The sequence below is a fragment of the Benincasa hispida genome, chromosome 8, assembly GCF_027475165.1.
Source record: "Benincasa hispida cultivar pf3 chromosome 8, pf3_genome.v1.1, whole genome shotgun sequence".
In the NCBI taxonomy this organism is placed as follows: domain Eukaryota; kingdom Viridiplantae; phylum Streptophyta; class Magnoliopsida; order Cucurbitales; family Cucurbitaceae; genus Benincasa; species Benincasa hispida.
The window spans coordinates 34,671,683-34,697,643 of record NC_143485.1 but is presented as its reverse complement, the minus strand read 5'-3'; the positions used below and the strand labels follow the sequence as shown (position 1 = coordinate 34,697,643).

General features: G+C 34.7%; 2 protein-coding genes across 2 annotated transcripts; both read left to right on the top strand.

The window, feature by feature from the left end:
* The first annotated feature begins 2,033 nt into the window (after nucleotides 1–2,033).
* Nucleotides 2,034–9,809, top strand: LOC120083652 (homeobox-leucine zipper protein ATHB-14-like). Its single transcript, XM_039039486.2, has 18 exons — nucleotides 2,034–3,097; nucleotides 4,905–5,064; nucleotides 5,553–5,665; nucleotides 5,771–5,861; nucleotides 5,974–6,069; nucleotides 6,147–6,260; nucleotides 6,359–6,442; nucleotides 6,622–6,774; nucleotides 6,914–6,988; nucleotides 7,059–7,165; nucleotides 7,397–7,583; nucleotides 7,666–7,854; nucleotides 7,924–8,007; nucleotides 8,094–8,228; nucleotides 8,388–8,713; nucleotides 8,957–9,068; nucleotides 9,236–9,385; nucleotides 9,500–9,809. Exons 1-18 carry the CDS (start codon nucleotides 2,886–2,888, stop codon nucleotides 9,644–9,646), a joined length of 2,535 nt encoding a protein of 844 aa, XP_038895414.1. The 5' UTR covers nucleotides 2,034–2,885; the 3' UTR covers nucleotides 9,647–9,809.
* Nucleotides 9,810–16,377: 6,568 nt separating this feature from the next.
* LOC120084107 (ADP-ribosylation factor GTPase-activating protein AGD12-like) lies at nucleotides 16,378–20,728 on the top strand. Its single transcript, XM_039040008.2, has 9 exons — nucleotides 16,378–16,577; nucleotides 16,911–16,998; nucleotides 17,099–17,180; nucleotides 17,354–17,429; nucleotides 17,797–17,960; nucleotides 18,307–18,442; nucleotides 18,709–18,831; nucleotides 19,237–19,332; nucleotides 20,140–20,728. The coding sequence occupies exons 2-9, from the start codon at nucleotides 16,959–16,961 to the stop codon at nucleotides 20,419–20,421; spliced, it is 999 nt and encodes a 332-aa protein (XP_038895936.1). The 5' UTR covers nucleotides 16,378–16,577; nucleotides 16,911–16,958; the 3' UTR covers nucleotides 20,422–20,728.
* Nucleotides 20,729–25,961: the final 5,233 nt, after the last annotated feature.

The window sequence follows — 25,961 nt, the reverse complement described above, 5'->3', positions numbered from 1 at the left end:
AATTGGTTTCTCTCTTCTGTTTCTGTTTTATATATTTTCGTTTTCTGTTTGAATCAAAAAGCCCTTTAGCTTTGCTGGTTGACATGCACGCCTAGACTATTATCTTCACATCTTAGTTTGATCAATTCCTATATAAGGACTTTTTTTTTTTTTTTTTTTTTTTTAATTTCATTTCCATTTTTTATATTTTACTCATTTTCTTTATTAATTTTGTTATTTTAAAAAAATAATAAGTTTGGCTATATTTATGTTTTATTTTGCAATATACATGTTCTATTTTAATTTTGATATTTTAGTAAATTTGAAACAATACACTCATTTAATTTAACTTTATTATTTTACAACAACATTATTTATATAATAATATAATTGAGTCGAACTTAAATCGACAAAAACGAATGACTCAAGTGAAAAACATATATTGTATATTAAATTTGAGAAACATTCGAAAGATAACATAATAACTGTACTTTGTAGTTAATTTTGCATCGAGGCTTATTCATATTTGATAATGTAGAATTTTTATAATAATTATTTATTTCATAATATAATTATTTTTCATATTAATGCATGTTATATATTTTTATCTTACATAATTAATTATATTTAAACTATAAAATAAGCAATATATATATATATATATATATAACAAACGAAAAATAAGAAAGGGTTATAAAACAAGTTTCTATTTTTGTTTCTATTTTTCAAGAAACAAAAAACATAAATAGTTATCAAACATGTTCCCGTTTCTAGTTCTAAAAAAATAAGAAACAAGTTGTAAGAAACCAGAAACAAGAACGTTATCAAATAGGCCATAAATTGCATTCTCTCAAGTTAAACAATCATAGGGTGAAAAATTATCGACTTCAGAGATGACAATGAGTGACTTATTCATTGAACTATATCGTTTAAATTTCATCACACATATAAAAAGGGATAGTGAATCTATTTTTTAATGTGAGAATCACCTCAAAATAACAACTCAAACAATAAATATGATACGATTGAAAAAGAAAATTCATCAAAAAAATAAAGCAAAACATATGAATTTTAAGCTTTGGATTAGAGGATTTCTTTTTTCTTTATTGGGAGGGAAATGGGAAAAAAAAAAGAATTAATGATTAAAAAAAAAAGAGAAAGGGAAAAAAATGATGGTATTGTCTCCATATTGTGTGTGGTTTTTGTGGTAGGGAAATGAATGAAGCACTACCTTAAAACAAGCAAATGATTGCATTGTCCCATTTCCATGTCTTCACGCCTCTCATACATTCTCTACCTCCATCTCATCCCATGCATCATCATCATCATCATCATCAGTATCCATACCCATTTTCTCTCTCTTACTAACCGCGACCTCTCGAAAAAATTATTCGATATATTTGTCACATTTTGAACTGTCTCTTAATATCGATTTGTTTTAAATTTCATACTTATACGTCTCTTGATAACTATTGGATACATATTCAAAATATATTTTATGACTTTTGTTTTGAATGGATAAAAAAATGTATAATCACCAACCACGTTGTATCAATCTCTTTCATTAATTCTGAGAGATAGAAAAGGGAGGGAAAACGAGAGAAACTAGTTAGGAAAGAGAATAAAATTATTAGCCACCGGAAAAGAATGTCTTTTGCCAAATCAACAATAATCTTCTACTCCCAGTTGATTGTTCTATAACGGGCCTTCTCATTCCCCACTCTATTCACTCATCTACACCTTGATTGTGTGAGTAATGGTATAATCACAAATCTTAAACTCTCTTTCATATATCAAATAGTGTAACATTAATGACTAATTTTGCATTATTTCAATCTCTTCCAATAATTTCTCAAAAATAAAAAAAAAGAAAAGTTATATTATTTTAAATTTTCTTCAAATACAATAGTGTAAAATTATCAGTCACATTATTCCGAAATTTCTTAATAATTCCTCATCAAAGGAACTAGCAAGAGAGAGAGAAAAAAGCTGTACAAAAGGGTATCTTTCTTGCAAGAGAGAAGATAAAAGCAAAGCCAAAAAGCCCCCTTCATGGTCATCAATAAAAACGCCTCTGCCACATTTTTCTTTCTATTCAAAAGATATACATAACCAAAAAAAAAAAAAAAAAAAAAACCAATTTTTATCATTTATCATCAGCCACATTTCTGTCTATCTGTCCTAAACCTGAGCCTCTGCTCCCAATTACTCCCTCCATTTTCCCCCCTCTCTCTCTGTTTTTTCTTCTTGAATTTTCACATCACAGTTTGGGAAAACTTCCCCTGTTTTCTCTCTTCTGAAACTCAAAACCAAAGAGAAAAGAAAGAAGGAAAAGAAAAGTTGAATTGAGGGATTACCCATTAAAGGTTTTTCATTTGCCATTAGCTGTTTGTTTGTTTCTGGTACTTTTCTCTGTCATGTACAAACCCACAAACACAAAAACACAAATTCCCTCTTCCCTCAAACCTTTTTTCCGTGGGTTGATTTGATTTCTCTCTCTCACCCTTTTCTTAGAACCTCGAGATTGGCGTCTTTGATTAAGACTTCCATCACTCTCTCTACCTCTTCTTCTCATTCTTCTCTCCATTTTTGGGTTTTTTTTAAGCAGTAACAGAGAGTAACACTTGATGGAGAGAGGAGGCTCTCTTGGAGAGAGCCTGCCTGAGAAGAACAAAAACAACAACAAACAGCATCATCAAACCAACAAAGACGAAGAACAAGAAGAACCCACCACTCAAAAACACTTTTGCTGAAAAACTGAGATCCCCATTTCCATTTTACTCCTAAAAAGACTGGAAAAAAAAGGCAAACGAGGTTTTTGTTGATTAGAGCACCAGAAAGTACTTTCTGGGTCGCCTTTTCTTTGCTGATTTAGAGTTGCTGAGGGGGATTTTTTCTTTTCTTTTATGGCTCTTGTCATGCATAGAGATTCCTTGAATAAGCAGATGGATACAAGCAAGTATGTGAGATATACGCCTGAACAAGTCGATGCATTAGAGAGGGTTTATGCAGAATGCCCAAAACCCAGTTCGTTGAGGAGGCAACAGCTCATTCGGGAGTGTCCTATTCTCTCTAATATTGAGCCTAAGCAGATCAAAGTTTGGTTCCAAAATCGCAGGTAAATAGCTTAAGCTCTGAGATTAATGGAAATTTGGCAGTGGAATTTCTATTCTTCCTGTTCCTTTGACGCTTTCAAGCTTGTGGCTCTTGACAGTATGCATGTCATTTGGGTTTTTTCTTCTTTTATCTGTCTAGGAAGTGAACGTTGAAGAGCTTGAAGGATTTTGTGGCATTCATTTAAGTTTGTTTATGTTTTTCTTGTCTTCTCTGTTTTCATAACATATTTTCCTCCATTTTCCTGAAAAATTGAAGCTGAATCAACAAGAGAATGATTAATTATATCTGGGTTTAGTTTAGCTTTGCAGGGCTAATTGTGTACATCCTTGTCGTGGTAGTTTCATACTCTTTCAGTTTGTATCTAACTTTTTAGATCTTGTCGAATGCATACAAGAATATGTCTGCTTTAGTAGGTATCCTTTGATTCTATATATTTAGGAAAAGCATATATTTATTGATTAATAAAATAAAAGCTTCCTTTTTCAAATTTCATACACGACTTCTGTTTCTAGCTTGCTTGTCATTTGATTTTTTGTTTTTTTAATAGTTTCTTTTGAGTTTTTCTCTGTTAAAAAAATACTTGGTATGGAAGCTTTCTAATGTAGGCGTGCAGTGAAGCCTTGTATTCTAATTATTTTGTCTCTCTTTCATTTTTGACTTTGCATTATTTACTTTTCTTGCATTCTGTTTTGGGAAATCTTGCATTGCACTTTAGCTCCTCAACCCCACCACACCTTCCACTTTTTCCCACTTCTATTCCGAGGACAATGTTCTTGGAATTATTTTCTTTGAACAAGTTTAGCTATAATATCGTTGTCTGCTCTGGAAAAATGTTCAGTGTTTTCCCACAATGTTGCATCTACTTGAAAGATAATCTGATCTAATCAAACTTTGTTGAACTTTTTCGTATCTTTTGGCTTTTTATTTTATTATGATCATTATTGTTATTATTATTATTTTTAGGGGAGGGGGGGGGGGGGAACTATTGGTCCTTTTGCAAATATGTGCAAGTTTGACTGACATGGAAATTCTTTAATGGATTTTCTATGTTGTTTCGGACATTAATGGCTTCGATATTAATCAAACGTTTTGGAATCTGGTATCATCATTTTTGTACGTAGGTCTTTATATCTCCATTTCTTTAAGACTTGAATTTTTCATTTGGTAGGAAGAATAAAATGAACTTTATTTGGTCATGCTTGGGAAAACTTCAGTATATTTGCAATATTAGACATGTATCCAACTAGCAAATAAGCTTGGCTTCCATCTTTGGTTCCAACAATATTTCCCAGTGCAGGTTGCTCTATCATTTTTTAGTGGGGTGGTTATTCGACCACTTTTTAGTTAACAAAGTTTAGTTGGTTTTAAGAGTCTTTTTCAAGTTCAAATGTTTCCAAATCTATAAGTTTAGTTGAAAGGCATACTGATTCCTCATGCATTATTATAGTCGTAATTCTTACCGGACTTAGTATGTTACCCCATTTAAAGTTTGTAATAGCAATTACTATTATCAGGAAATACGATTAGTCTATAAGAAAGAAACCATTACACTACGTCTCAGCGTTTCCTATTATTTAAATGAATGAAACTTTATCCTACTAATTATTTAGTTATTAATGAACATTCGTCACCAATTTGACTGGGCAAGAAGGAATCCTTTCCTACCCTTTTATGATCCCAAGCAAAAATCACAATATCTCCAATGCTGGACTTATTATATGTTGTATTGAAAATGCAAAAAGGAGGATCTAGTTTTTTTTTTTTTGTAATTTATTTATTTATTGATAAGTCGATTTTTGTATTGTTAGATGTCGTGAAAAGCAAAGGAAGGAAGCTTCTCGTCTTCAAACAGTTAATAGGAAGCTAACTGCGATGAACAAGCTGTTGATGGAAGAGAATGACCGTTTGCAGACGCAGGTCTCTCGTTTGGTTTATGAGAACGGATACATGAGACAGCAACTGCATACTGTGAGTTCCTTTAAGCTTCTTTATGTCTGTTTGGATCCGTTTAAGTTTTTATGGAATTCACTTGACAGAATTCATTGAATTGGTAATTCTATTACTCATTTTAATAATGGATCAAAATTTGAATAGAACAGAATTTAGTTGAACTTTATTGTTCAGAATTGGGATGGTAATATTCATTTAAGAAATCGCCAAGTTTGTCCTTGTAGAAAAACTTGCATGAGATATATATTTTACCATATTTATCTCATTTGAACTTCCCTATTTCTCCATATTATATCATGCCTCAGTGTGAATTTGTTTACTTCTTTAATTTCGAAACTATTTTCCATGATCCTGGTTTGATTACTAATCAGATCAGACCATACTCTTATTGGTTTTGATACTCTAAAAAATATTTTAGAATTCCGAGAGTATAATATCTACACTTGGTTGTCCTACTGATTCTTGATTTTATGAGTTTCCATGAATTGCGTGGTGTTTATTTTCAGGCATCTGGAACAACCACAGACAATAGCTGTGAGTCTGTGGTCATGAGTGGTCAACAGCATCAACAGCAAAACCCAACTAAGCATACTCAAAAGGATGCTAATAACCCAGCTGGGTAAGTTCACGTTCTGAAACTAACAGTTTCTATGACTTTTTTTGTTTTGAGTATGATTTATTACTTAGTCTCATCAATTCATATGGCTGTTGTTTCTGTTGACAGTCTTCTTGCAATAGCCGAGGAGACCTTGGCAGAGTTCCTTTCCAAGGCAACAGGAACTGCTGTCGACTGGGTACAAATGATTGGGATGAAGGTAAGTCTGAGAATCATTCATGACCAAAATCGATGGTTGAAGGTTGTAGGGAGTATTTTGACAGTGTTCTTTTATACTGTTCAAAAGTTTGATTTCTTTGTTCCTTATGCAGCCTGGTCCGGATTCAATTGGGATTGTTGCTGTTTCCCGCAATTGCAATGGGGTAGCAGCACGAGCCTGTGGTTTAGTGAGTCTTGAGCCCATGAAGGTACTTTGGATCTTACAATGGGCCTCTATTCAGTTTCGTGTATTTTCCTGTATGTTAAAAATATATATTTATTGTAGGTGGCCGAAATTCTCAAAGATCGTCTGTCATGGTTTCGTGACTGCCGGTGTGTTGATGTACTAAGTGCAATCTCTACAGGAAATGGGGGGACCATTGAACTCTTATATATGCAGGTATCCTCCTATCATTGTGTTTTACGATTTTTTTTTTTTTTTTTTTTTTTTTTTTTTTGTTTTTAAATCATATTTACCCTTCTTGTTTTTCAAACCAGACATATGCACCTACAACTTTAGCTGCAGCACGTGACTTTTGGACTCTTCGATACACTACAAGCTTGGAAGATGGCAGCCTTGTGGTAAACATTTCTCCTGAACGTCATAGTTACTCTCTTTATGTTTTGATGTAATTCTTGAGCTCTACTGGTTTTACTCTAATGGAGCAAAATAAAAGGCCACATATATTATTTTCAGCATGTAGCACTTAATTGGTCATTCATACTTAAAAACTTATTTTTCAATGATCACTTATTTGCAGATATGTGAGAGATCATTAACGTCATCTACTGGTGGTCCATCAGGGCCCCCTCCATCCAGTTTCGTAAGAGCTGAAATGCTTCCAAGCGGGTATCTTATTCGAGCTTGTGAAGGTGGTTCCCTTATTCACATTGTCGATCATGTTGATTTAGATGTAAGTATGCTCTCTGATTGTTTCAAAAAAAAAAAAAAAAAAAGATTGCTGATGATTTATCTGTTTTTCTCCCATGGTCAAATCAATATTATATCGTGCTATCTCCCACCGTATCGGAAAATATTTTCTTGATGGCCAGGTTTGGAGTGTTCCTGAAGTTCTAAGGCCACTTTATGAATCAACAAAGATTCTAGCTCAGAGAATGACTGTTGCTGTAAGAATTGTTGCTTAATAGTTCATCCTTTATTTGTATCATATATGTTCACAAATATTGTGCTCAACAGGCCTTACGCTATGTTCGGCAAATTTCTCAAGAGGCAAGTGGAGAAATTCAATTGGGTGGAGGCCGCCAACCGGCTGTTTTAAGGACTTTCAGTCAAAGGCTTTGTAGGTAAGGCGCTAAACTTATTGTCTCAAAGTTAGGCCATGCTGGACATTTTTGGTTAAGGCTTGACATGTTTGAACTTTCAAGAATGCCTCCGAATTCTCTAAGTTCAACAATTTTAAAATCTTCTTTTTGGTACTTAATTGTTTATGTTTTTTGTGACACCAATGATATCTATACACCTTTCTTTTTATGTTTGTTTCTCAAGTTACTTATAGTTTTTGGAAATGGTTTTAGGGGTTTTAATGATGCAGTAAATGGATTTGTGGATGATGGTTGGTCGCTTATGGATAGCGATGGAGTAGAAGATGTGACAGTTGTTATTAATTCATCTCCAAACAAATTCCTCGGTTCGCAATATAACACATCATTATATCCTACTTTTGGAGGTGTATTGTGTGCCAAGGCATCAATGTTGCTCCAGGTACTCTATTAGTCTGTTGTATTCTTCAAATGCTAGGCTATTAGACATCAAGTATGAACTTTTCAACTACTTTGTGGTTCAGAATGTCCCCCCTGCTTTGCTTGTTCGTTTCCTACGAGAGCATCGTTCAGAATGGGCTGATTATGGAGTTGATGCATACTCTGCCGCATGTCTTAAAGCCAGTGGATATGCTGTTCCATGTGCGAGACCCGGTGGCTTCCCTAGTGGTCAGGTCATTCTACCACTTGCACATACAGTTGAGAATGAGGAGGTAACGACTTTTTATTTTAGCTGAAACTTTTTTTCCCTTGAAGTTTATTCACCATATGCTGTTGTGTAGTTCTTGGAGGTCGTTCGGTTAGAGGGCCATGCTATGTTCCCTGAAGAAGCTGCTTTAGGAGGACGGGATATGTATTTATTGCAGGTTGGTTTTGCTTCATCTACCAGGAGTTCTTTTATAGATGTCTTTGCTTTCCATTGAAAATCGTTGATCAAATGCTTGCTTGGCAGCTGTGTAGTGGGGTTGATGAAAGTACAGTTGGTGCCTGTGCTCAGCTTGTATTTGCACCTATAGATGAATCATTTGCCGATGATGCTCCCTTGCTGCCCTCTGGTTTTCGTGTCATACCATTGGAGTCCAAAACAGTTCGTGACTTTCCTTTGCACACCATGCTTTCATTGGAAAATTTGCAATTTTGATGGAATATGAACATCTTTAATGGCCTTTTTTAACTTGAAAGTTCAAACCGAACAAGCTGACCAATCTTTGTTAATCTCATATATCTTCTCTTTTGTATGTTGTAGGATGTGCCTGCAGCTACTCGAACGTTGGATTTGGCATCTACTCTCGAAGTCCGATCTGGAACTACCCGCACAGGAGGTGAAATTGATGTTACAAACTACAACCTCAGGTCAGTCTTGACTATTGCATTCCAATTCACTTTTGAGAACCACATGCGAGATAGTGTGGCTGCTATGGCAAGACAATATGTCCGAACTGTTGTGGGATCAGTTCAAAGGGTTGCCATGGCTATCGCCCCCTCGCAGCTTGGCTCCCAAATTGGTCCAAAAAGCCTTCCCGGCTCCCCAGAGGCTCTCACATTAGCTCAGTGGATCGTGCGAAGCTATAGGTATGACATCTTATCTGAAGTGTATCATTTGGATCTATATGTTTGAGAATGAAAGCATAGAATTGTCAATATTTTTCCTTCATTGTTTTATGCAAGGGCTAACGAGATCATCGACGCGATGTATTCAAAACCGAAGTCCTTGAATTTTTAACCTTGCAAAATATCTATTCAAGTTTTGTGCTCTTGGTGTCCCACCTGTATTTTTATTCTTTGGTTCCTCTTATAACATATGTTGAATTTCAGGATCCACTCAGGGGCAGAACTCTTTCAGGTTGAATCCCAATCTGGTGATGCTATATTGAAGCAGCTTTGGCACCACTCAGATACAATCTTGTGCTGCTCTGTCAAAACTAATGTAATAAGAAATGTCTTCTTCTCTTCCATTTCATGCTTATTCGGTCTATGACGTCGTACAACTTAGCAGTTTTTCAAACTACTCGCTGTCTGGCTAGGATAAACATAATTCTGCTATGGTTCTAAAACCGATGCAGCACATACTTACATGATTAATGAACTTTGCAGGCATCCCCTGTTTTCACATTTGCGAACCAAGCTGGACTCGACATGCTCGAAACTACCCTTGTTGCTCTTCAAGATATAACGCTTGACAAAATCCTCGATGATGCTGGTCGGAAGATACTGTGCTCCGAATTCTCCAAGATAATGCAACAGGTAGATTTCTGTTTTCTATTGAACTACACATGCTGTTGACTTCATTTTAATGCTGCAACTGCTCTCAGTCGACTCAGAGTAGGTAAAATCTAAAGGTGTACAAACATTATGCAGGGATTTGCATACCTTCCAGCAGGGATATGCATCTCGAGTATGGGCAGGCCGGTGTCGTATGAACAGGCAATTGCATGGAAAGTTCTGAATGATGATGATGTCCATCATTGTCTGGCTTTCATGTTTGTTAACTGGTCCTTTATGTGATTGAAAAAATGTGGTTCGATCAGGTTATTTATTTACTAAGTTATATAGTTATCAAACGAAACAAAAAAGAATAGTAGATGCGAATGTAATTTGCAGGATTTGAAGGTAAACTTTCATGTGCATTGTAATTTTGTTTTGGTTAAACTATATTTTCATCCATGAACTCTACTATGCTTTGGAACTGGAAAGGGCTCATTCCATCAATGCCTCCAAATAGACCAATTAAAAATAAGGTTAAAATATGGTTTATCTTGACATTTGCTTCTTTCTCCCTTTTTTTCTTCTAATTTTTTAAACCTTCATTTTCAAATATGAAGCTGTGTTTAATTTCTATTTCAATCTCTAAGCATTTTTCTTTATTTCTATTTCAATCTCTAAGCATTTTTCTTTTCAAACCTCTATTTTATGGTCAAAACTTTTAGTTGATTTTTGGATTGATTTCTTAAGTTAGCTCAATTCGACCGATCATAACTAAAAAATTAAAAAAAAAAAGCTGGTAAAAGTGTTTTAAATACAAATTTAAAATTGTTAGTTAATTGTGTAAATATAAAATATTTTTGTGGTTTAATCTTATATAAACTATTTGTATAGGATATTTCTGCTCACATGGCTCCACATCAATGATCAGAATCAGATTATTTGTATCACTTTGTCTATAGTGTCATCAGGATAAGATATCCAATTTTATCCATTTATTATAGACCATTTAGGTTATTATTTAAACAATATCCACTTGTATGTCTTTATATACTTATTTAAATTACATGAAATAACCTCATATTTTAGTTTATGGGATTTAGTATATACTTATAAAATAATACTTATTTTATTAACAACAATATGTTTATACAGAATTTGCAAACAATAAAATTACAAGGAGATTTACGATACCATTCCTAAGAATTTTTCACTTGTCCTAAAGCTTAGGGAGACTAATGTACAATACAAATAAAGTACAAAATACAATAAACTAGGGCATACACTATACCCCAGTAACATCTCCCACTTGCCCTAAACAATGTGTCGCATATCTCGTAGACCCAGACTTTTTAGATGACTCTTAAACACTTTAGCTGTGAGAGCCTTTGCAAACGGATCAGCAACGTTATGCTCCGACGCGATCTTCATGACAATCACATCACCTTGATGCATAATCTCACGGATCAAATGACATTTCCGTTCTATGTGCTTGCCTCTTTCTGACTCCTAGGTTCCTTAGAATTTGCCACAACACCACTGTTATCACAATAAAATGTGATGGGCAAAGACATATTTGGAACAACTTCCAAATCAGTAAGGAACTTCTTAAGCCAAATAGCCTTTTTAGCAGCTTCACAAGCAACTACATATTCAGCTTCCCTAATGGAGTCTGTGATGCATCCTTGTTGGATGCTTTGCAATACTATAGCTCCTTCATTCAGAGTGAACACTGACCTTGATGTAGATTTTCGAGAATCCCGATCAGTCTGAAAATCAGAGTTTGTATATCCTATAAGGATCAAATTCTTATCTCCATACACGAGCATATTGTTCCTCATTCTCCGAAGACACTTGAGGATCGTTTTAACCGCCGTCTAGTGATCTAATCCTGGATTGAACTGATATCGACTGACAATCCCTACTGCATAGCAAATCAGGTCTAGTACATAACATTGCATACATAAGGCTACCAATAGTCAATACATAGGGAATCCGTCTCATTTCCTCAACCTCTTGAGAAGTCTTAGGACACTGTTTCTTAGATAAAACAATTCCATACCTGAAAGGTAATAAACATTTCTTGGAATTGTGCATCGAATATCTGACAAACATCTTGTCAATATACGATGCCTGAGACAAGGCCAACCTTTTGTTCTTACGATCCCTTATAATCTGGATTCCTAAAACAGATTGCGCCTTTTCCAAATCTTTCATTTGAAATTGAGCGGCTAGCCATTTCTTAACATCAGCCAGAAAACCTACATTATTCCTAATGAGTAGGATATCATCCACATACAGCATGAGGAAAGCTACTAAGCTATTGATGATTTTCTTGTAAACACGAGGCTCATCAACATTCTGATCAAAGCCATAAAATTTGATCGCAGTATCAAATCTTATATTCCAAGATCGAGATGCTTGTTTCAGTCCATAAATGGACCGATTAAGCTTGCAAACCTTTTGCTCTTGATCTTGTTCAATGAATCCTTCTGGTTGAATCATGTAGAAGGTCTCTTCAAGATTACCATTCAAAAAGGCAATCTTGACGTCCATTTGTCATATCTCATAGTCATAATATGTGATTATGGACAAGAGAATCCTGATAGATTTTAACATGACAACAGATGAGAAAGTTTCTTTATAGTCCACTCCCTCAACCTGGGTATACCCTTTGCCACAAGTCTAGCTTTAAAGGTCTGTACCTTTCCATCTACACCTTTTTTCCTCTTATAGATCCATTTACAACCTATAGGTTTTACCCCATCAGGTTAATCTACAAGCTCCCAGATAGAATTGAAGTACATAAGACTCTATTTCTTGATTCATGGCTTTAATCCATTCATCTTTGTCAACATCTTCCATTGCTTGCTTATAAGACAATGGATCCTCAATACCATCATAAGATATGATATTTTGGGCTTCTATTAAACCCATGTAGCATACAAGTGGGTTCAAACCCTCACACTACGTCGAGGCAATCTCAACATTTGAGATGGATGACTAGATGAACTGACATTAAGAACCCTTGTTGATCTATCAGCCTGTTCAACAACTCTTGTTGAAGTTTCAACAGTCTCATTAGAAATCTCATTTACAACAAGTTTACTTGTGTTGGGAATGTCCTAGAACTCGCAATTCGTAAATTTTATGTTAAACATTCTATTTATCAATAAAATATTATCGAGTATTTTATTCGATAAAGTTGTTGATATTGCATTATATTATGAAAATCCAATAAACATATTCATGGCTATAGTATGAATACTTTAACTTTATGTGGTGACATAAATAGGATCAAGTTAATAGTATATAACCTAAATGGTCTATGGATGAAATTGAGTATCTCATCATAGTAACACTATTGGATGCAGTCCATTTTGTATAGGTAATACAAATGATGTGATCCACGGATTATTCATGTAGAGACATGAGTGAGGGCATCATCCTATGCATAAAGATTGGACATCGAAATAGTCACTTTTCTTTATAACGACTGTTTACTGTTAAAACTGACTATTTCATACTAAAGTAACCTAGGATAACTCGATCCTAATCCTGAGCTAGCTATGAACTCCTGTTTATTTGGGATTGTCCTTTGATCTGTATGTGTGAGAGTAGTCCAACAACACTACTCAATAAGCCTTACATTTTGGGGATAAGACCGTATAGATAGCTGGGTGTTGGGATTGGTGTTCTAATTCTCCCGGAGTCTCGTTGTTTTGTAAAGATACACATTGTTCAATGAATAAAATAAGTGTTATTTAATTCTGGCATTTACTCATATTCAATAAACAAAGCTCCTTGGTTATCTTATCTGAACTTAAACATGTATATATGATATACAAGTGGATCATGCCTTAAGTGATAACCTAAATCGGTCTGTAGTATAAGGATTAAGGTGGGATACCTGATTCTGGTGACATTACGGATACGACCTGCTTTGTAGAGGTTTGCAAGTGTTGTAAACTACTACAGATGGTAGATCCTGACCATTCGTGTGGAGACGTGGAGCGGGGGTGTCTTATACAAAGAGTTTGTATAAGACCTAGACCACGAGATGACTAGACTCTGTATATTACATCGTTGATACTAAAGACTTGCATCTCACCTAAACGACCATAGGTGACACAACCTTAATCTTGAGTATTTTGGGAACTCCTGCCTTTGAGGGCATCCTTTTCTTAGTATAGGTGAAAGTGGCCAGATTGCCAACTCAACATGCCTATCTTTTTGGGGACTTGTCTGATCTGGGAGCTGGGAACTCAATCCACAATATGGAATTCACTCCTTTCCGAAGCAGGGATAAGTAGAGAGATTGCTCCCTTAAGGGCTAATTCCGGGGCTTGAACATAGTGGCCACAACTTCTTTTTGGAAGAAAAGACTCAGTTATAGTAGGACTATGACTTATGTTCATTAGAGAGATCAGTGGTACTTAAGGAGACAAATGTAACTACAGGGGCATAACGGTTATTGGCCTAGTTGTACTTACAAGCGATCTGTGAAGGGTTTTCGCACTGCTGATTGGTTAAGATGGACAGATAATATATCTGTGGTAAGGAGAGTTCAACTGTCAGTCTTTAATGGAGTGCTTAGCAGTTAACGGATGGTGGATCTCGTGATTGGGAACTCTTGCCTTTGAGGGCAGTCCTTTGATTTTCATGGGTGCGATTTGCCAGATCGCCGACTTAAACCTACCACTTTGGGGATTCGTCTGATTTGGGAGCTGGGAACCCAGCTACATAGGATGGAATTCACTCCTTCCTCGAAGCAAGGGTAAGTAGATAGATTACTCCCTTAAGAATTGATTCTGGGGCTTGAACGATGTGGCGCTACAAACCTTCTCATGGTCCGAGAGGTGTCCACACATAGTAGGACTATGTTGTATTATTCATTAGAGGGATCAGTAGTACTTAAGAAGTTAGATGTAACTACAGGGGAAAATGGTAACTTGGCCCAGCTGTACTTACGAGCATCTATGAAGGGTTATCGTACTGTTAATTGGTTATATCCGATAGACACAGAAATATATCTGTGGTGAGAAGAATGTAGTTGTCGGTCTTTAGTGGAATGCCTAGCAGTTAACGGATGGTGGATCTCGTGGCTAAAGAGTTTAGTCAGCTATTTATGTACTGTTGGAGCTTCGAGCCATCAGTCAATAAGGTCCCCTTTGTAGCTCAATGGATTCAAGTTGAGAATCAGTTTTTGGGTCAGTTTGAAGTGTTCAAATTGACAAGAGGTAGTTTGATTATATATGATATAATTAAACGGGTCAATTATATATGATATAGTTGACATGATGTATGAGATGCATTAATTGGAGGAAAATGATATAAATATGATTTATATCTAGTGGAGGAGAAAAGGCTTATGGTTCATATGTTGCATATGATGTAATATTAAACCATAGGTTATAAATATAATAAGATTATATTAATGTGTCGATTCTCTACTTTTACGTTTTACGTGTTCTTTATTTGTCAAACCTAATACATTAAGATTGACATTGTAAATTCATGGATTTTTTTTTAAAATAATGTTATTTTAATATTTATTGACAAAAGTAGGGTTGATTTGAAAGAATTGACAAAAATAGGGTAGTGAAATTGTGGATCGGGACCAAAATCGTGGACAAGGTCTACAACTTCCCTCCACATCACGTGACCAGCTGTTGACCTAACACTGACTTGCCATTTGATGACTGCACATGTCTGACATGCTGCGTTGAGCAGGAAGTTGTGGACCTGGTCTAAGACTTTCATACTTGTGTATCGGGTATACGAGTTAGTGGTCTCAAACCCTCCCACCACCCACCGATCATTTCCTTCTTTAATCTCCAACTTTCTTTCTTCCTTCCTTTCTTTCCCAGCCCATCACCAGCCACATGTCCAACATCTGTTGTCCACTATTCTCCCTTGCCGCCATCGTCGACCTTGGTATTTTTTTCTTCAGTATATGAGATTGTGCCTCAAATATCTATATCATATAGTAGCATCAACCAGATCATGTGTTGAGACAGTTCAATCTGCGATAAATGGTACCATCATTGTGCCAAACACTTCCGAAACTACATGAGATCGATTTGAGAGGTAAACAAGACCAAGACTGGCATTGAATTCATGTCGAATATCTATTGCTATGGCGTGCACGTCATGATTGTTGTACACAAGGAGAAATAATAAATGGGCAAGTTGTATCAGATGACTACTTTTCCTAGTATGATTCAATCATGAGAGTATTTATCACACCTGACGATGTTTACTATTACTGCATGGTAAGAGTTTTATTATCTTACTTTTTTCAAATGTATGATATGAACACTATTTAGTATTGATTTTATCATCATACATAATAATTTGTCCAAGATGTACACCGGTATTCAGTACAATACAATTTATAAGAGTTGAGTTCAGTGTGTGACCAAAACTTGGTAAACGTAGAAAATATTATTCAATAGACAAGACGACTCAATGTTGCTGACATTGATCGAAGACGTATTCGTTGTAGACGACAACGACAACAAGGCGAAGCTAATCCAGAGGCACACGAAGACAACTACCATGTGAAAAATTGAGTGACGTGTAATTCAAACTTTTAGTTTCATTTGAACTTCTATCTTGAAATAAAAGAATTAATGAAATTATATTTTATCTTGAGATGCTAAATCTAATAAATGAGTATGATTTAAAAGAACAAGCACATAACTAGTAAGGAAGAAAATTGTTAATTAAAAATAAGAAAAACAATCTAAATAGGAAAAAAAATTAAATCGTGAACGGGGTCCACAAGTTTGGTCTTCTTCATTGACCAAGTCCATGCATACGCTGACATGATAGCCATCTACCAATCATGGGGGTGATGACTTGGATTAATAAAAATCGTGTACCGAGTACACAGTTTTGGTACCATATTTTTGTCAATATTTTTTCTTTAATCCTACCTTTGAAATTTCTTTTCAGTGTATTATTCTGAAACATAACCCTAAGTTCACGCCAGTAGGGCTATTTATGACGTTAAATTTGATTAGAATCTTATCAAAAGTGGAAATATAATAAAGTAATTGAATTAGAACGTTGATATTAAAAAAAGGGTTTCTTTTAGAACACGGGAGATACATAGGATGAAGATCCAATCCGTGGATCCCCACGAAGAAAGTTTATCTAATTAAATATGCTTTGGGTTCACATCTTTTTGGACAAATGAAATTGGAGAGAGAATCTGCATGACCAACAGGTTTTATTTACTTCATTTTTCAATCACTCTCATACTCTCAACCAAAATTTGTTTGCTTAATTTTACCCAATCATCATCAGATCAGATATAATCCCCCAGTGATCAAATTTGTTTTGTTTCCACTCTGATCTCTAATCTTTCCTCTTCATTCTGTTTCTCAGGATTCCTTTTCTTTTCCTCTGTTTTTCGTTTTTTGGTTGATTTTACTTTAGTTGAATGTGTTATAATGATTCCATTGCGATTGCGAATACCTTAGATCCATTTTGGAAGAGCATTTTTTCTTTTATTTTCTGTGTCACAGCTTTTCTGAATCTTCTCTTTTTATTTCTTCAGGCCATCTGAAGAAATCTGGTTTATGAATCACTGATATTCAAAGGGAGAATGAGTCATTTTCCAGCGGATTTCAGGAGACCTGAACCAGGTGTGCATACTGAAGTCTCTGTGGGTGCGTTTGTTTACAAAGCAGATTTTTGCATGCATTTTTCAAAAACTTTATGCTTTCTTTCAACTTTCTTGTGCAGCTAAAAGTAGATTAAAAGATCTATTGCTTCAGAAAGATAATCAACTTTGTGCAGATTGTGGTGCCCCAGATCCTAAATGGGCGTAAGCTTCATAAACTTCATATTAAAGGATTAGGATATAATCGTTTAGTTTTATAATTTGTTTCCTGTGAACAAAACGTAGTGTCTTTCATTGATGAATTTACTTCTTTGCGTTTCTTTTCTATTTATATGAACATCTGAAAAAGTATGATGTATGATTCACTGCCTATGCAGCTCTGCGAATATTGGTGTCTTTATATGCTTAAAATGTAGTGGCGTGCACAGAAGCCTTGGAACACATATATCAAAGGTAATGCTCACCTTTCTGTCACTGCAATAAAAGTTATTCTCATGTAGTTTTCTAATTATTAAAAGTTTATCATCGTACAAGTAAAACTAAATTTGATTTACTTGAGGGCAAAACAATTGGTGCCATGTATTCTTGCACCCTATATATTGCCAAACATAGTTTGAACAATTAGTTGGTTTTTAACAAATAGCTCTCAGTTGGTCAGTGATGCTCTTGTTTAAATATTTCAAATGAAAGGGTACATTTGAGGATTATACTTCTTTCTTGTATTAGAAAACTTTGTTTGAACTCTTCTACCTTTTTGTTTCTGCATTGTGATGTCTAAAGAAAAGTTATAGTTCTGAGGAAATTTTTGGTTTTGGTTTAGGTTCTGTCAATAACATTGGATGAATGGTCTGATGATGAGATTGATGCAATGATAGAGGTTGGAGGCAACGGTTCTGCTAATTCGATATATGAGGCTTTTATCCCTGTTGGATATACGAAGCCTGGACCAAGTGCCAGCCATGAGGAGCGTTCAAACTTCATTCGGTAAGACTCTGACTTCCATTTATTTAGCATCAAATTGGATGCTTTACATCCACCCTAAGGTAGTTGTCACTGAAGCTTTTGTGTGTTTGTGCATCAAAATTGATAACTAGTAACCAGTCTGTTGTTTCTACGATCATTTCAGCCATAATTTCATGTAATTTTGTTACTCTTAGACTCTTTGTACTTATTTAAGATGTCATTTTCTTTCACTTCAGTATCAATAAATGTATAGTAAGGAATTCGGGTCTTGAATAGATGACGATAAGATAAATATTCAGTAACCATGCCTCTGCTCAGTTTTTAATCTCATTAAAGCAGTAATATAAATCGTCAATCTTTCACGTAGGTCTAAGTATGAGCTTCAAGAATTTTTAAAACCGAGCTTGAGAATTGTGTCCAATAACTCAAAGAGTTCTGAGGAGCCGAGTTTTTTTCAAGAGATCTCTGATAGCTTTCGAAGCTCAAATTCTTCAAAGAAATCAGTAAGTTCTAAGTCTTCTATTTTATAACACATGATAGAATGTAATTTTCCAAACTGTTTCACCCTTAAAGTGGCGATCGGTTTTATTGTGGTAAAGATACTCCTTGTTCACTGCAAAACATTATGCTTGAAAAGATTATTGATTATTTAAAATCTGGTCATGATTAGTAGTTGAGGACTCTTGAACAAGGTCAGCAGCTTAGTACATTAAACCATCTATGGATTGTAATCTGATTAACTGTCAACTCTTTCTGATCTTGAGATTAGCCACAAGAAGGCATGGTTGAATTTATGGGCTTACTGAAAGTCAAGGTGATTAAAGGCACAAACTTAGCCGTGAGAGATGTAAAGTCCAGTGATCCTTTCATTACCCTAACTCTTGGGCAACAGGTCAGTCATAGCTCTGATCATTTCAAGGGTGCATGCTTGTACACTCTCTTAATTGGATTGTTGCAAAGTAAAGGAAGTAATGAAAATAGCAAGGGTATGTTTGGGAGGATTCTGAAATTGTTAAAATCACTTTTGTTATTTTTCTAAATCACTCTTAAACATGTTTATAATCATTCAAAATCGAGTTTGATAGTATGAAAATTGTATTTAAAAGTATAAAATTAAATATTAAATTATTTTCGAGTCATTATAGACTTGTTTCAGGGTGATTTTGATTTTTGAACATGACAAAAGTGACTTTAACAATTTCAAAATGACTCCCAAATATGCACTAAACCTGTTAACATGCTCAAACATAGTTGGATTGGACAACTTAGTAATGAAAATTGTTTTTGTCGCTGATAGACTGCTAAAACAACGGTGATAAAGAGCAACTTGAATCCAGTTTGGAATGAGGAACTCATGCTGTCCGTTCCTCAAGAATATGGACCCTTGAAGTTGGTAAGTTTTTGCGGATTGTTACTGATAGTTGCACAATCTAATAGAGGATCCAATATTAGAGCTTCCTTGAATTTAGTATTTCAAAATGAGAAAATTTGTTCCATTTAGTAATCATTTTGTTTCTGGTTTTTTAAAACTAAGCATATAAATATCACTTCTTCCGCCTATTGATTTGTATGTTTTGTTGTCTACATCTTAGGAGTGTTTTCAAAATTCAATCCAAAATTTAAAAACTAAGGTCTTGTTTGGTATCCTTTTCGTTTTTAGTTTTTTGTTTTTAAAAAGTTAAGCCTATTTTCTGTCAATTTTTTACAATGATTTGCATCTTTCGTAAGTACAAGAGTTCAATTTTTAGCCAAATTCCAAAAACAAAAACAAGTTTTGGAATACTATTTTTTAATTTTCAAATTTTGACTTGGTTTTTGAAAACATTGATAAAAGATATATTTAAAAAAAAAAAGAAATTAGAGATGGAGGTGGAAAGAGTGTTTATGGGTTTAATTTTTAAAACCTAAAAATTAAATGGTTACCAAACATGGCCAAAAAAAATAGTTTTTAAAATCTTGTTTTGTTTTCGAAATTTGACTAAGAGTTCATATGTTTTTATAGAAAATATGAAAATCATGATCAAGAAATTGTGTGAAAGAAGCAAATTTTTCAATAACCAAATGGTTATCAAATGGAACCCTTATTTTCATGTGTGATGCATTTGATTCAACCTACTTGAATATATGCTATGAATTTTAGCATATTTTGTGAAAAAAGAAGTGTATACTCATTTGTATGCCTTCACATCATCCATTGCAGCAAGTGTTCGATCACGACGTAATTTCATCCAATGACTTGATGGGTGAAGCAGAAATCGACCTCCAACCGATGATAACATCAGCAATGGCATTTGGAGATGCTGAAAAGCTTGAGAATATGCAGATAGGAAAATGGTTGAAGTCAGATGACAATGCCCTCATTGACGACAGCGCTGTCATCATCATCGACGGGATGGTGAAACAAGAGGTATCACTGAAGCTCCAAAATGTAGAATCAGGTGAAGTGTACTTGGAACTAGAGTGGATGCCTCTTGATCAATAATGTGGTTTTCATTTTGATATTGCTCATGAAATACCTCATTTGATCTGTCCAATTAGATCAAAACTTCAAATACCCTTTTGTCCATGTAGGCCTAAATTTTTACCATATACTACTAAAAAGGGGATTTATGATAATGCAATGTTGTAAAAGTTGAACCATGTTTGTATGTATGAGGAAAACTAAGAAGCATTTGTGTGGGTTTGTTTGTAGGGTAAAAAATTGCTTGCTATTTTTAGCTTTTCTTTTATTGGAAATAAATGTTTTATTTATGATATGAAATATTATAAATGAAAAAAATTATATACAAGACTAGTATCTCATGAGTTGCTTCTTTTTAACTTTTCAATCGCCCAGGTAAAGATGGCAAGATTTCTTAGATAAAACTAGAGGTGTCCAATTTTTCTACGAGGCTGAGACCTCATGGGACTTGTCCTCGTCTCTAATGAGATGGGGAATCCTCATTTAGGTGGAAATGGGGTGAGAGAGTGGAAGATGAAAATTCCCTATGAGTTAAATAAGGATCGAAAATGCATTTTTCATCCTCATTCCTAATTCCCTGTCCCGTTTGTTTTTCATTCAAAAAAAAAAAATTGTTATGTATGGATAATTAAATAACTTTTTTTTAGATTAGATAATTAAATAACTTAATATGAAGTTTAATTTAATTTAAGAGGGTTAAGAAATTTTTATGAGAGTTAACAATTTAAAGGATCCATAAGTAACCATTTCAAAGATGATTCATAACCAAAAAAAAAAAAAAAAAAAAAAAATCAACAATTTAGATTAGGAATGTAAATAGGTTGGGTTGGGTTGAGGATGTTTTTAGACCAACTCAAAAATTCTGGTTGGTTGAGTTGACAATCCAAAAGATCAAAATAAAGTTTCCAACCCAACTCAACCTTTATAACTTGGGTTGGGTTGAGTTAGGTTATTGGGTTATAACTTTTTTTTTAATTAAAAATATGTAAATAAATTCAAATGTTAAATACCAAATATATACGATACTTATTACAAACTTTAAACAAAGACAAATATCATAAAAATTTTAAAAGAAAAATATTAAAAATTCACAAATTATTTAATGTAAAGTAATTAAACTTTAAACAAAAAGAAAAATATATATTATTAATACATATATAATTTAGGTTGGGTTGGGTTAACCAAATTTATTTTTAGTCAACCTACGACCCGATCCAACAACAATAAAAAAAAATTTAACCCAACCCAAGAACAAAACCAACCCAATCCAACATTTACATTTTGGGTTGGGTAGTCCGAATTGTTCCTGGTGGAAACCTGGCCTCTTGAAACTTCGCGTGGGGAATTCTCTCTCTGCTTTCCGTGAAATTAAATAGTAAATTCTCATGAACAAAAAATGAAATGGGGGACGGGGAATGAAAGTCGTCCATTTCTATTAAGATTCGGTTAATTATTAAATAGAATGATGTGATGGTTTGTATTTTTGGATGATTAGACTGGTGATTTTCTATAGAAGATCTCAAAAGTCATTTTGCATTCAAGATTTTGACAATTTGCTATTTTGGTGTGTTGATTATTGACATTTTAGTTTACTTTCAGCTTACTCAATCCATGTTCGATGTAATTCATCTTTAAACAAATTTCATCTTTAGTTAATAGAATCTTTAACCGCAGGATCAAAATAAATATTTTTTAAAAATTTAGAGACTAAAATAGATGTTTTTGAAAGTTTAGAGACTAAAATAGAATAAGATTCAAAGTTTAGTAACCAAAATAGGATTTAAACCTATTTTCAAATAAGATCCTATCCTATTAATTTAAAAAATAGATTAATATCGTTTTTTTTTCCCAACACACTATTTGAACATTTGACTTGGAAGGCGTATGTATTTTAACAACTAGTTGAATTATTTATGATCACGTTGATATCATGGTATTAAATTTTCATCGATATGTCAATATTTTCTATTGATATTAATTTTATATATTTCTATAGATTCGATATATCGACATGAGATGTGAATCAACATTTTCATTATATTGTAAAAAAGTTTAAGAAAAATAAGCAACAAAAATGTCACTAATGTATGTTTAATATAAATAATGATACCATGTTAACTTGTTTAAAAAGTGTAAAATATTCATCATTAATTATCTTGTTTATTTTTTGTTTCATAATTTTTCAAAAATGAATTTAGACGAATTTATAAATCTACTCTAACAGTTTTAAAACATTTATGAAAGGTAGAGAGTAATACTGTCATTCGAAAGATTAGACATTTTTTAAATAAATTGTTTTTTTTTTTTTTTTTGGCTACTAGAAAATTTTGGAATATTTTACTTATGACCTAAAAATTTAATCAAGGAACGCAATGAACAATAGGCACAATTCGTCTAGAAATTACCATAGGAGATTTGCAAGTGAGCACCATATTTCACGTAGTCGATGCAAGAACCACCTACGGATTATTGTTAGAGCATCTCTTGATTCACAAAAATAGAGTAGTAACCTTCACGCTCCACCAGTGTTTTAAATTCTATCAACAAGACATCAAGAAAGTCAACGCTGACTCCAAGCCATTTTTAGAGGTTGAATCTCACTTTGTTGATGCAAAGTTTTATCTAAGAAGTGATAATATCAGTGAAATTATAATGGCAGAGGTTCTTATGGCCAAAGGCACTTATAAGCCTGAGCAACAAGCGATCACAACAATAGAGTCGAATGAAGTGGATGCTTTCAACAATCGAGGAAATGATGAACCGATCGCTCAAAACAAGTCGGAGACCTGATGAAAAGACGATACGTCCCAAGAAAAGGTCTCAAACCCTTATGTTCTACGCTATGTTCCTCTTTCTTGAAGCGAGAAAGGCGAATCACCATTTACATAATGTCCAAGGAATCTGACGATCAGAGACGTTAAAATTTTGAAGGAAAGCTTCACAACACCACTTACAAAGAAAGGTAAAGGAGGAGTAAAAAAGGGTGAGAAAGAAGAGGTGAAAGCAACCTTTCCATAAAAACGAACAAATGATGGCTTTGATCCAAAGGCATATAAGTTGTTGACAAAGGTGGAGTATGACTTTATAACTCGCACCAAGCTTAAAAGCCTAAAAATATTTGATGAAAGGCTCGAGTTTTTCCTGACGCAAAAGAAGCTTAAAAAACAAGGATAATCTATACCTAGCTTAAGGCCTGGACTTGGATATAAGTCCTCTGAACCAATTTGCATAACTGAAAAAGGGAAAGCAAAAGTTGTAGACACGTGTCACATTACCATAGAGGAGAGCCACGATTCTAAAGAGAAGAAGAGAAGCAAAAGTTAGGGGACTTTTGTGTTCAGTCGCATTACTCCGTTAGTGGCACGTACTTTAGGTTTTTAAAGGCTAAGCACACCTGCAGTTGAAGATGAAAATTTTAATTAAAATTTTATTTAAAATTTGATTAAGATTTGAGCTTGACTTTTGGGCTTAGATTTAGAATTTAGATATTTAATATTGGGCTTCACAACATTATAAGTCTATACATTACAAACATACATATAAATAAGTTATTTATATATTATAGATATATATTTATAAAATATTTAAAATATAAATACATTAAATTAGGGTCAGGGATTAATTGGAGTTGGGGTCAGGGTGGGGATACCGTCCTCGTCCCCGCCCCATCCCCTGACGGGACCCTAAAAAATTTCCCTGGTTTGACCCATCCCCGGTCAAACCAGGGATTCCCCACGCCGATCGGGGGGAGGCCTCGCGTGGACCCGACCCCACAGGAAATTTTGCCAACCCTAATGAAAATCAACATTTAACTTTTGGCTCCACCTGAATTTCAGCCTTTCAAAGGATAAATGGAAACTCGAACAAGATAAATAGAGTATGTTCTACTCCAGCTATGCGGGCATCTACTTTCGAGAGATTAAGCGTGACCATGATGCTTGATTTTATGAAATGGAAATATGGATGATATGTATTGATGAAATTGCGTTGTGCACTCAAGTTTCCCCAGTGGAATTCAAGTGTAAATTCCTCTGAGTTTTTTGGTAAGTCCAGGGTCGAACACAGGGACTTTTGAAAACAGATTGCGTTGGTAATTTTTATGACGAACTTTAACCGGTTAAAGAAATAAATCGTTAGGTTTGTTGTTTGTGTTGATGAAAAAATGATAAATGCAACAGAGTTTGAAAAGAGTTGATAAACGGGAGATGCGATGAATATGCGGTGAACGGGTTGAGAAGGGTTTCGGCTAACACTTCCTAGAATGCGTTCATGCTTTGCGATCATGCAAAATGCATACAATAGTAAACCATCTCTCGATGCGAATGCTACGACTTCTAATATTAGAACGCATGTGATATATGTGATAAGTCTATAGGACCTACACATAAGCCTCTATTCTTATTTACGCGATGACAGGATAACACACAAATAAAGTGACCACATAATATCATTCCTATCTCTAGGATGTATGCGATGCAAATTGACAAACAGAGCTTATCTTTAAGTCCCTATCTCTTGTTTATGCAAGTCTAATCTTGCTCTTTTGAGTCCAGATTCTAACCTAGCTCTCTCGAGTCATTAGGTTCTTTCTTTAGACTCTCTCTCGAGTAACTCTAAAGGGTATTTTGCACAGCATAAAACAAGACAATCGCAAGCAATGAACTTCCTAGGTCATGTTAACTTAGTTCTTCTCAAACTATTCAACTAGTTTAGCTACTCATGCATATTAAGAGAGTGAACAGATGTAGAAATAGAACTTCCATTGTATAAATATGAAGATGAAGTACAAAATAACAATGCAAGTATAGAATAAAGAGCCTGGTAGCAATCTCTTGCTGCCAGGCGTTTACACTGTTTTTCTACTCGTGCTCAAAATGATAATCTCACTCTCACGAGAGTCGGCTCGCTCTCTGCTCCTACGCCTCAAGGTTCTCTCTCGAGTTGCCCTAAGCGATCTCCGGTGCCACCACTCTTCTCTTGCTCCGCCTTAAAATGAAAAGGAAAACTATGGACAGCGGCGTGAACTTGTGGAACAAAAGATTGTAAAAAATGGTGAACCCCTTTTCTGAAGACTGCCCTTGGTATTTATAGAGCATCCATGGTGAAAGGCGGCTTCTCTCTCCTGGTTGTACAGATGGGACAGCTTTAATTCCTGATTGATGCGCCTAATAATTATCACCGAAAAGCTGAATGTACTTTGTGACCGTTATCGGTTGTCAACTTAATTTGGATTCGACTGTCATTAGTTTTTTGTCCCATCGCACATAATTGGCCTTTCAGCAAGATGTGCCCACCATGTTGCGTTAACCAAGTTGCGGCGATCCTTCTTGGGCAAATGTTTGCGAGCACGATCAACGAAAATCCTTGCTGTGAAGTTGCGCTCAACCAATGATTTCCTATGATCGCAATTCTTGCATTGCGTTAACGCATATTATGCACAAAAATACAAAGATCAACTGTTCTAATGCGTTGAACACATGCGACCGAAATATTATGAAATTGGTGCTTAATGGATGCAAGTTAACATATTTCATCAACGCAATCTAACATTGTTTAAGAAC

Coding starts and splice junctions, on each gene's coding strand:
- LOC120083652 (XM_039039486.2), top strand. CDS start 2,886: ATGGCTCTTGTCATGCATAGAGATTCCTTGAATAAGCAGATGGATACA. Junction 6,261..6,358: donor TTGAACTCTTATATATGCAG/GTATCCTCCTAT, acceptor TTTTCAAACCAG/ACATATGCACCTACAACTTT. Junction 6,775..6,913: donor TCGATCATGTTGATTTAGAT/GTAAGTATGCTC, acceptor CTTGATGGCCAG/GTTTGGAGTGTTCCTGAAGT.
- LOC120084107 (XM_039040008.2), top strand. CDS start 16,959: ATGAGTCATTTTCCAGCGGATTTCAGGAGACCTGAACCAG. Junction 17,430..17,796: donor TTGGAACACATATATCAAAG/GTAATGCTCACC, acceptor GTTTTGGTTTAG/GTTCTGTCAATAACATTGGA. Junction 18,443..18,708: donor CAAATTCTTCAAAGAAATCA/GTAAGTTCTAAG, acceptor TCTTGAGATTAG/CCACAAGAAGGCATGGTTGA.